We start from the raw sequence: 12,560 nt of genomic DNA, 5'->3' as shown, positions 1-12,560 counted from the left end.
GTGGACAGAAAGCCTGTGAGCGCTCGTAGGTATAGCGTAGCAGTCAAACCTCCCGCAGCTATATGGGGTTCACATCAACTTTCTCAGGGATCTCATAAACAGACGCTTCTTTCATTTAAATCATGGGCAACATTGCCTGGGTGTGAGAGCCTAAATACTGAGTGAGCAACCAAGGCAACCATTTTTTGCCTAAAAATGTCAAAATATATATGTAACTGGTATTATTTAGCCATGATAGTATTACAGAAGACCCCTGTGATAAGAATGACCAGGATTCTGATAGTAGCAGGATTGTAGTGATAATTAGCACTCTGCGTAGAATTATGGATGGAGTAATTGCAGACAGTCGCAGTGAGAGGGGTGTGTTTGCTGGAGCTCTGATTGTAGTACAGTGGCACCTCGACTTACGACTGCCCCGACTTACGATGTAAATTTGATCAAAAAATGCAACTTGACTTACGATAGTGTCGTCAACTAACAATATTAGTTGGTACACATTTGGGTCGACCGAGTGCGTGGTTCCCGGTCACGCGGGCCGACCTGCCTCAGTTTACTAGAACTGCCCGCTAAGTGATGACCATGCCTATAAGAAATTCAGTTTTTGTGGTGTTTTTTTGATTTTTGAACATAAAACTGATTATTATATATCACGCCATGAGTCTCAAAAAAGTCAGTAGTAAGGTTTAACATATGAAAACCCATGTAATGATGACTATACAGCAAAAACAAGAGATCACTCATAAATATGAAGATGGTGTGCGGGTTGTTGAACTAGCTAGGCAGTACAACAAATCTCAGTCAACGATATCCACCATACTTGCTAAGAAAAAGGACATTATGAGTGCTAAAGTGGCAAAAGGTGTATCAATAATCACAAAACATAGAAGACAAACACTTGAGGATGTTGAAGAGTTATTATTAATTTGGATACACAGCAAGGAGTTAGTGGGTGATAGAGTTTCAAAGGTCATCATTTGTGAAAAAGCAAGGAAATTGCATGAAGACCTTTTAACCCCTTAACTGCGTTGCCTCCAAATGTGACACCCCCGCAGTGTACAGGAAATAAATTCTCTGGAAAAAATTCTTTTTTCTTTTTAAAGTGTCAAAAACCCTTCCCTCAGTATGGATATGTAAAAAAAAGTCGAAATTGTACTTACTTTGGCTGCTATGGGGTCCGGAAGTTGGGGCGTGACGTCATCATTCCCCTTGCGCCCGTGCCGTAAGTTCTCGGGGGCGGTGGGGCGCTCGGGGCAGGGCGCGCGAGTTGCCACGAATATATTTTCGTTCATTTTTTGCGCACCTTTCCAAATACATTTTCATTGTTTTTATGTGTCAATCCAATGTATAATGAACACGTACACTATAATATCGCAGTACAACATCCGTACTGTCCGTAGACACTGTTACGTGCATGAAACTTGTGTACACATATGAAGCACATATTTACTATGTATCATGCTAATTTGTGTATATATACAATCTATTTACACACTATACACTGTCACACACTATATACATTCACCATCAACACATTCAGAACACCGAGCACAGAACACTGCTTCATATAGGCCAATAGCAGCTGCCTCGTATGGGCCAATAGCAGCTGCCTCGTATGGGCCAATAGCAGCTACCTCGTATGGGACAATAGCAGCTGCCTCGTATGGGCCAAAAGCAGCTGCCTCGTATGGGCCAACAGCAGCTGCCTCGTATGGGCCAACAGCAGCTGCCTCGTATGGGCCAACAGCAGCTGCCTCGTATGGGCCAATAGCAGCTGCCTCGTATGGGCCAATAGCAGCTGCCCCATATGGGCCAATAGCAGCTGCCCCGTATGGGCCAATAGCAGATGCCCCGTATGGGCCAATAGCAGCTGCCTCGTATGGGCCAATAGCAGCTGCCTCGTATGGGCCAATAGCAGCTGCCGCGTATGGGCCAATAGCAGCTGCCGCATATGGGCCAATAGCAGCTGCCGCATATGGGCCAATAGCAGCTGCCTCGTATGGGCCAGTAGCAGCTGCCTCGTATGGGCCAGTAGCAGCTGCCTCGTATGGGCCAACAGCAGCTGCCTCGCATGGGCCAATAGCAGCTGCCTCGTATGGGCCAATAGCAGCTGCCTCATATGGGCCAATAGCAGCTGCCTCGTATGGGCCAATAGCAGCTGCCTCGTATGGGCCAATAGCAGCTGCTTCGTATGGGCCAATAGCAGCTGCCTCGTATGGGCCAATAGCAGCTGCCTCGTATGGGCCAATAGGAGCATTTGGCCATGAACACATTCAGAACACCTCGAGTGAGAGCAGCCACACCCAGCCTGTCTCCCTCACTCCAACATCTTACGCGCCAACATTGCTCCTCCCACCATATTGTTATAGTTTTTATTACACATGTTCTATATACCTATCTACATGTTTTATTTACCAGAACTATGCAAGTAAGCCGGTATTGTGTCCAAACAGTACAGTGGCCACCATACACTGCATGAAAAATCACACAACAGACGACGCTACGATTACGTCACCTCCCTCACCAAAATAGCTCCTCTCAACATTCTCCTGTTGCTGTTCTTACACTATATACACACACTATATAAGAACATAAGAACATAAGAACAAAGGTAACTGCAGAAGGCCTATTGGCCCATACGAGGCAGCTCCTATTCTATAACCACCCAATCCCACTCATATACTTGTCCAACCCGTGCTTGAAACAATCGAGGGACCCCACCTCCACAATGTTACGCGGCAATTGGTTCCACAAATCAACAACCCTGTTACTGAACCAGTATTTACCCAAGTCTTTCCTAAATCTAAACTTATCCAATTTATATCCATTGTTTCGTGTTCTGTCCTGTGTTGATACTTTTAATACCCTATTAATATCCCCCCGGTTATGTCCATTCATCCACTTGTAAACCTCTATCATGTCACCCCTAACTCTTCGCCTTTCCAGTGAATGCAACTTAAGCTTTGTTAATCTTTCTTCATATGAAAGATTTCTAATTTGGGGAATTAACTTAGTCATCCTACGCTGGACACGTTCAAGTGAATTTATATCCATTCTATAATATGGCGACCAAAACTGAACTGCATAATCTAAATGGGGCCTAACTAGAGCAAGATATAGCTTGAGAACCACACCAGGTGTCTTGTTACTAACGCTGCGATTAATAAATCCAAGTGTCCGATTTGCCTTATTACGAACATTTATGCATTGATCCTTTTGTTTTAAATTCTTACTAATCATAACTCCCAGATCCCTTTCGCAATCCGACTTCGCAATCACAACACCATCTAGCTCGTATCTTGTAACTCTATCATCATTACCTAACCTCAGAACTTTACATTTATCAGCATTAAACTGCATCTGCCAATCCTTTGACCATTTCAAAACCCTATCTAGATCAACTTGAAGTGATAGTGAGTCCTCCTCCGAATTAATTTCCCTACCGATTTTCGTATCATCGGCAAATTTGCAAATGTTGCTACTCAAACCTGAATCTAAATCATTTATATATATTATAAACAACAGAGGTCCCAGGACAGAGCCTTGAGGCACTCCACTTACAACATTTTCCCACTCTGACTTGATTCCATTTATACTAACTCTCTGTTTCCTTTGGTATAGCCATGCCCTAATCCAGCTTAATATAGCACCCCCAATACCATGAGACTCTATTTTTTTTAATCAGTCTTTCATGTGGCACTGTATCAAAAGCTTTGCTAAAGTCAAGGTATACAACATCGCAATCCTTACCACTATCAACTGCCTCAACAATGCTAGAATAAAAAGATAACAAATTTGTTAAACATGAACGGCCATTTATAAAACCATGTTGCGACTCAATTATTAATTTATGTTTTTCAAGATGAAGACGAATTTTATTTGCTATTATAGATTCGAGTAACTTTCCCACAATAGACGTTAGGCTAATTGGTCGATAGTTAGACGCAAGTGATCTATCTCCTTTCTTAAAAACTGGTATCACATTAGCAACTTTCCAAAACTCTGGCACTCTGCCTGACTCTATTGATTTATTAAATATGGTTGACAGTGGGTCACAAAGCTCCTCTTTGCATTCTTTAAGCACCCTAGCAAACACTTCATCCGGCCCTGGGGATTTGTTTGGTTTGAGTTTTACTATTTGTTTAAGAACATCCTCCCTGGTAACTGCTAAACTCGTCAACCTGTCCTCGTCCCCACCCACATAGACTTGTTCGGCTGAAGGCATATTGTTAAGTTCCTCTTTAGTAAATACAGATACAAAATATTTATTAAAAATACTACTCATCTCTTCATCACTATCTGTTATTTGACCTGTCTCAGTTTTTAATGGACCTATCCTTTCCCTAGTCTTAGTACGATATAACTGAAAAAACCCTTTAGGATTTGTCTTTGCTTGCCCTGCTATGCGAACTTCATAGTTTCTTTTTGCTTTCCTTATCTCTTTTTTAACATTTCTAACCAGTTGTACGAATTCCTGTTCTAAAGTGACCTCCCCATTTTTAATCCTTTTGTACCAAGCTCTATATATACCCATGAACACATGTGTTGCCCATAGCGAACCACTAAGCTAGTATGGTGAGCAAAACAAGAGTGGCAGCCACACACACAATGAGGCTACCTCAATTCTCACCCTCCCTCCCTCATCAAAATTCCTCCTTCCACAATACTACGCACAACGCTAATTATAACCACATTCCTGCTATTATCACAATCCTGGTCACTAATTCCTGTAAATGAATAATTGACCACATGTTTATTTTGAAAAGGAACCTAAGAAATCATTTGAAGATTCCTAGATGAACGAAATAATGCTGTGGCTAGCGCTGTGAACATCGTGAACAGCATTGAATCACTGATATTTGAACATTGTACCCAGTCATTATCACACTCAGGCTCTAATATAACACTATCATAGCTAAATAATACAAGTTATATATATATATTTTGACATTATTAGGCGATGCTGTGGTCATATGCTGAACAGCAGTGCTGTGCGCTCATGCTGCGAGCGCCAGCCTTGGTTGCTCACACACCCGGGAATGTGGACCATAATTTTTTTTAAAGATGTCGTCTGTTTACAAGAGCCCTGAGGAAGCTGATGTGAACCCCATGTAGCCACGGGAGTTTTGAATGTAACGTGAAAAATACAAATAACCGGAGGCGCGTTGCGCAAACCAGACATGAGCCTGCAGGCGCGTTGCGCAGTTTAAGGGTTAAAGAAAACCCCTGGAACGAGTGATGCAAATGCGAAAGAGTTTAAGGCAAGCAGGGGATGATTTGAGAAATTTAGAAAAAGAAGTGGCATTCATAGTATTCTGAGTGTTGTGTGTTGCGAGCTGGTGGAGGAACACAGCGAAGAACTGACCACCGAAGAACTTCACAAGGAGCAGCAACAAGAGACAGCTGAGGAAATTTCTTCAGGGCAGGAGGAGACAGTACAGAATGACCCTTCCTCATTAAGAAAATGTGTGCAGCAGGGAAATAATTGCAAACTTTTGCTGAAACGACTCACCCAAATCACGGTGCAGTAGGCCATTGCCTTAACCTTTTTAATGACACTGTGATGCCTCACTATAGACAAAAATTAAAACATATGGAAAAGAAAAATCTCTGGAAAGGTTTTTAGTGGGACAAACAAGCAGTGAATCACAACCAGGTCCTAGTGGTATGCAGGCAAAACGTAGGAGAGGGGGTACCCCAGAGAAGTCATCACTGCCTGATGTTATAATGGAAGGGGACTTCCCCTTCCAAACTGTAACACCTCTCCTCCTCTCCCCTCCTCACCATCTTCCATACGCATCATGAATCCTCCATAAAGGTAAGATAAACATATGTCCTGTATTGTAGTTAGAAAAAAAATTGTATCCAGTATAAAATGTATTTTTAAGTTTATATTTTGAAGGGTGGGGAACGGATTAATTCAATTCCCTTTATTTCTTATGGAAAAAATTGCTTCAACTTATGATATTTTGACTTACAATCCATCTCTGGGAACGGATTATCATCGTAAGTCAAGGCCCCACTGTAATATTATTATAGTAATAATGGAAGGTGTAGTGAAGGAACTGATGAATCTCGTTGGAGCTCTGAGGACAGAGTTGGATTCCCTACTGGAGGAAGTACGACAGCTGAAACAACATCAGAAAGGAACAAAGGAGGCGCCCGGTATTAAAAAGACCTCGTCTTGGCAAGTTGTAAAGGAAAGGGCCTTAAGAAGACTTTGACAAAGCCACCTACTGATATCCTAAGGACTTCTAATGCATTTGCATTGTTGGAGGACGAGTGCTGTGGTGAGCGTGCAGTTCGTTCAAAAGGCAAAGCAACGAAGCGCAGGCCCTCAAAGTGCTCAAAAGAAACAGGAAGGAACTGAGGGAATTTTGGTTGTGGGAGATTCCCAGGTGAGGTATTTAGAACGTTTTATGCCAGAGATAGGGGGAACAGGTTAAGGGTTTGCTATCCGGAAGCTGGAATTGGTGATATTGTTGGCAACCTGAATGATATTATTGCTGGAAATGGGAACAAACTCATTATTTTTATTAGTGCAAATGGAAATGATGTTGGACGAGTTAGGAGTGAGACACTGATACAGAAGTTTAAGACTGGCATAGAATTAGTTAGGAGCAAGGGAGGAATCTCGATCATATATGGCATTCTTCCAAGAAAGGGAGTTGGAAAAGAATGGTTGTCGAGGGCATTTGGTGTCAATTGTTGGCTGGAAAGATATTGCAAATCAAATGCAATATCTTTTATAGATAACTGGGAACACTTCTATGGAAGAAATGAAATGTACGCTCGGGATGGGGTGCATCTATCGAGAGCTGGGGTGGTTGTTGTTGCGAACTCGTTGGAACCTGTGGTTGGAGGCGTTTGTTTTGGTTTAGGTTTAAACTGTTAGTAGAGAGTGGTATGGGAATTGATATGGAGGAAGCAGGTAATAAAAGTATTTGTTTGTGGGAGAAACAAATTGGCAAAATGATCAGGGAAAGAGAAGGGCATCAAAATTACAACACACTTAGGGTATATTACACTAACAGTAGAAGCCTAAGAAACAAAACAAGCGATTTAAATGCTCTTGTCTGCACAGAAAAAAAAAGATATTATTGCACTTACTGAAATGTGAATGAATGTAGAAAACAGAGAACTATTAGCTGAATATCAAATAAATGGATTTAACCCTTAAATTGTGCATCGCATCATATGACGCTTTGCCCTACTTGCAGTAAATTGCGCATCGCATCATGTGATGCTTTGGACTACCGCGCACGATTTGAAAGGCCCGCGGGGTATAGGGGGTCCCCATACGCTACCCAGGGGATATAGTAAACAGCCGCCATTTTAAAAAAAATCCAGCTCATGCTACTATCTCGTGGGAGGCCTCAGTTACCCAGCAGCCACCATGTCGAGCGCACGGCCGAACGCTTCCCGGGCAGGCCCCACGCAATCACTCACCCAAGAGCAAATAACCAGTGAATTATTTTCCGATTGTGAGGAAAGTGACTTTGATGACTCTGATATAGATAAAGACTACACACAATTAACCGATGAAGATAGTACGGACAGTGAAAATGAGATACAGCCGCCTCCCATGGCGAGGCCTATACACTCACCCATGCCACCTCGCCCAGTGTCTACCCCAATTCACCCTTGACCACACAGTTCCTGTGCTTATTTAGAGTCTGAGGATATGTTCGGTGACGAGTCAGAGGAGGCTGACTCTTTTTCTGGTTTTAGTGAAGTGAAATCAGAACATAGTGTTACAGAGCCTGGGTGCCAGTACCAGTGGTGTTACTGGGTGAGATTTTGTCGCGTCAGCAGCGTCTCGCCCAGCCAAGCGCCACCTCATGGAACAACATGAGGCACCAAGAGCCTCATGTTCACGTGCTTCTACCTCACGTGCACGTAGCGGCCGTACTGAGCGTAGGCGGGCTTCAGCTCCTGGTCCACGGGGTGCATCGTTTCCTCGCCGTAGTGCCCCTGTTGCACCCCCTGCGTCTCGCAGGACACCAGGTGTACTAGTGTGGAGTGATGGTGCTGGTTTTATTCCCCAAATTCCTGCCTTTGACAATAAAGACGTTGGGATTACAGAGCTTTTTCCTGATAATGGAGAGGAAATGAGTGAATGTGATTATTTTACAGCATTCTATGATGAGCCGCTCATTGAATATACAGGCATACCTCAGAATACGAATTTAATCCGTTCCTGGAGACGCCTCGCATTCCGAAAACTCGCATTCCGAAGTTAATTTCCCCATAAGAAATAAAGGGAAATGAATTAATCCGTTCCTGACTACCTCAAAAACCCCACATCAAACTAAATTTTTATACCTAATTTACCTAATTCATCTAAATAAACCTACAAAACTATGTTCCAGTTATTACTTACCTTGCTGTCGAGTGCTGTAGGCGTATGGAAGATGGTGAGGAGGGGGGAGGAGGAGAGGAGTTACTGTTTGGAAGGGCCCTCAGCCTCTGCAAACTCTTTAAATTCGTCAATAAATCGTCCAGCGGCTGGTTTGTCTGAGCTGGCTGCCTCCCCATGCCTTGTAACACTATGGATACCACTTCTCTTTCTAAATTTTTCAAACCAGCCCCTGCTTGCCTTAAACTCTTTCTTATCTGCATCACTCGTTGCAGGGGTCTTCTTTAGAAGGTCTTCGTGCAACACCCTGGCTTTCTCACAAATAATGGCCTCCGAAACACTATCACCCCTCAACTCCTTGTTGTGTATCCAAATTAATAACAACTTTTCCACTTCTTCAAGTATTTGTGGTCTTTGTGCCGTTAATGTTCTTACTCCTTTTGCCACTTTAGCACCCATAATCTTATTTTTCTTCTTAAGTATAGTGCATATTGTTGATGTGGCTTTGTTGTACTGCCTACAAAGTTCAACAACACGTGTACCGTTCTCATGCTTCCGAATGATCTCTTGTTTCTCCTCTATTGTCATCCTCACATGAGCTTTCTGGCCTTTATCCTTACCACTGGCTTTCTTGGGACCCATGGTGAGATATATAATAACAAATTGTATAGACAAATCACCAAAAATCCAACAAAACACTGAAAATCCGCGAGAAGAATTGATGTGGGGGTAGTCACTGAGCGCGAGACAATGGTAAACTGAGGGGCGGAGGGGCAGAGGGGCGACGATCACCGAACCACCACGCGCTAGGTCGGCCTGTACGCGTATCAACAAACTCGCGTCCCGAAGTAACCCTCGCCTTCCGAGACAAATTTTTGGAGTAAATACTGCTCGCCTTCCGAAAACCTCGCATACAGGGACAATCGCATTCCGAGGTACCACTGTATTGTACACCAAACGAACCTTCATGCAGCTCATCTCATTAGAAGAGAGATAACAGAATTTTCATGATTGCAACGTTGGAAAAACACCAATGTAGGTGAAATGCATATGTTTCTAGTGATATGTATGTTGATGAAACACTGTGTCAAACACACTCTCACAGATTACTGGAGCAAAGATCTGACTATTCCAACACCTTTCTTCGGAAAACATATGTCCCGAGACAGATTTCAGATACTCCTCAGGTGTGTGCATTTTGCAAGTAATGAGGACCGGACAGAGGATGATAGACTTTGGCGAGTGAGGCACTATATGAATGAAGTGATTGGAAAATTCAGAGATTTTTACGTACCAGCACAGAAGCTGGTGATTGACGAATCCCTTGTATTTTCAAACGACGTGTTTCATTCAAACAATATATTCCCTCCAAACGAAACAGATTTGGCTTGAAATTCTTTGTACTGTGTGACTGTGAAACAGGATACGTGGTACACATGATTCTGTATTCAGCTAGCGATGTAGACATTCCCGGTAACGACAAACATGGTTTCTCGGGTAGTGTGGTGAAGTCACTGATGGCACCATGGATGAACAAGGGCCACATCCTATACACAGATAATTACTATACAAGTCCATTGCTAGCTATGTTCTTGATTGAAAATAGAACCGGATTGGTTGGCACAGTAAAGGCACGAAGAAGGGAAATGTCACTGTTTGATGGTGGACTTGCAGTTGGTGAGTGCCAGGTACGGAAATGTGATCAAATACTCTCGGTACGGTGGAAAGACAAGAGAGAAGTGAACCTGCTGACAACCGTTCATGAGGGTACAATGTTGAACAGTGGCAAGGTGCACCGTGTAACGAGAGAACCAGTATATAAGCCAGATTGTGTTCTTGACTACAATCTCAACATGCGTTTGATTGATAAGGCTGACATGATGGTTGGCACTATCGAGTGTGTGCAGAAAACATTGAAGTGGACGAAAAAAGTGATTTCCATCTTGTTGACATGAGCATGTTGAACTGCTATAATTTGTATCTGGTGAAAACTGGACGTAAACCTATTTTCCATTCATTTGCTTTTACACTTGCAACACAGTTATTAGCAAAGTTTGGTCAAGAAGTCTCTGGCATACGAAGACCAATCATGAACCCAGTGTTGCAGCATGCTGCAACACCCAGGCTCGCTCACATAGATGTCTTTCAGCAACACAGACTAAAGAATTTGCCATAAGGTGGAAAGTGTGCAATAAGCCAAGGTGCATGCATAGTATGTAAAACAACAAAACGAAGATGTTGCCTCAAAATCACTGAGGCATTAGAGGAAAAACATAATGCAGATGTCGTATACAAAGATTTTGCAAAGGCATTCGACAAATGTGACCATGGAGTGATCACAAAATGACCACAAAATGAGGTCAATGGGTATAACTGGTAAAGTAGGACGCTGGATACTCAATTTCCTGTTGAAGAGAACACAAAGAGTAACTGTCAATCAAGTAAAATCGAGTCCGAGCGCAGTTAAAAGCTCTGTACCTCAAGGTACAGTCCTTGCACCACTGCTGTTCCTTATTCTCATATCAGATATAGACAAAAACAAGTCACAGCTTCATGTCATCCTTTGCAGATGATACAAAAATCAGCATGAAAATTACCTCTGCTGAGGACATTGATGATCTACAAACAGATATTAACAAAGTTTTCGATTGGGCAGCAGAAAATAACATAATGTTTAACGGTGATAAATTCCAGATACTCAGATACGGCAAAAATGAGGATCTTAAACATAATACAGGGTACAAAACACAATCGAATTTGCCCATAGTAGGAAAACAGCGTGTCAAGGATTTGGGAATAATGATGTCCGATGACCTAACATTTAGGGAGCATAACCAAGCAAGTATTGCGTCAGCCAGAAAAATGATAGGATGGATTACGAGAACATTCAAGTCCAGAGATCCCATTACAATGGTTGTACTCTTCAAATCATTTGTGTTATCCCGTCTTGAGTACTGCTCAGTACTCACTTTCCCCTTCAGAGCAGGAGAGATTGCTGAAATTGAGGGAATACAGAAAACATATACGGCACGCACAGACGAGATAAAGCACCTAAATTATTGGGATCGTCTCAAAGCTCTCCAAATGTACTCACTAGAAAGGAGACGAGAAAGATACCAAATAATATACACATGGAAAATACTGGAGGGACAGGTCCCAAATCTCACTAGAAAGGAGACAAGAGAGATACCAAATAATATACACATGGAAAATACTGGAGGGACAGGCCCCAAATCTCACTAGAAAGGAGACGAGAGAGATACCAAATAATATACACATGGAAAATACTGGAGGGACAGGTCCCAAATCTGCACAGTAAAATAACAACGTACTAGAGTGAACAACATGGAAGAAAATGCAGAATAGAACCAGTGAAGAGCAGAGATGCCATGGGCACAATCAGAGAACACTGTATGAACATCAGAGGTCCATGGTTGTTCAACGTCCTACCAGCGAGCATCAGAAATATTACAGGAACAACCGTGGACATCTTCAAGAGGAAACTAGAGTGTTTCCTTCAAGGAGTGCCGGACCAACCGGGCTGTGGTGAGTATGTGGGCCTACGGGCTACTCCAAGCAACAGCCTGGTGGACCAAACTCACAAGTCAAATCTGGCCTCGGGCTGGGCTTGGGGAGTAGAAGAACTCCCAGAACCCCATCAACCACGTATCAACCAGGAAGAGAACAGAAACGTAACATGGTGCAAACATGGTGTGAAGGGTGTGGAGTTGCATTGTTACCTGTCGACTATTTCAACGACTACCACTCACTCCAAGACTTCTAAATGTGCAATAATAATGCAAAAACCTGTACACAGTGCGTGCTAGGGTGTACATATAAAATAATGAACATTGTGATTACTGTACATAATATAATGCCGTAATGGAAAACGTTTGTGTGCGCATGTGTATACTCGATGTATGCAACACATATTGATAATAACTGTGTAGTAAAATTATGTGCAACACAATTAGTGACTAATATTGAAAAGAATACACGCCTAGACACTGTAAATAATGATGCGAAAATAAATTTGTGGCAACTCTGACTGCTTGAAGACCGCATGCGACGCCTTTGGGACGCACCTTGCATGAGCGAACATGCAAAATGTGACATCATCACCCATCTTCTCGGCTCAATTACATCGCCGGTAAGTACAATTTATTTTGTTTTTTCCCGTGATCAGGGAACACGACTTAACACG

The 12,560-nt window shown here is 42.7% G+C and overlaps 2 protein-coding genes across 2 annotated transcripts in view; one reads left to right on the top strand and one right to left on the bottom strand.

The window, feature by feature from the left end:
• The window catches only part of LOC123761588 (zinc finger protein 436), a 111,248-nt gene that overhangs the window by 62,506 nt on the left and 36,182 nt on the right, over nt 1-12,560 (bottom strand).
• LOC138368008 (putative CENPB DNA-binding domain-containing protein 1) lies at nt 709-1,020 on the top strand. The gene has a single exon (XM_069330299.1). It carries the CDS (start codon nt 709-711, stop codon nt 1,018-1,020), a length of 312 nt encoding a protein of 103 aa, XP_069186400.1.

The sequence above is a fragment of the Procambarus clarkii genome, chromosome 24 (genome assembly GCF_040958095.1).
Source record: "Procambarus clarkii isolate CNS0578487 chromosome 24, FALCON_Pclarkii_2.0, whole genome shotgun sequence".
Taxonomy (NCBI): domain Eukaryota; kingdom Metazoa; phylum Arthropoda; class Malacostraca; order Decapoda; family Cambaridae; genus Procambarus; species Procambarus clarkii.
This window is presented reverse-complemented; position numbering and strand designations above follow the sequence as displayed.

What these genes read in the sequence shown, in the direction of transcription:
- LOC138368008 (XM_069330299.1), top strand. Translation starts at nt 709, where the DNA reads ATGACTATACAGCAAAAACAAGAGATCACTCATAAATATGAAGATGGT.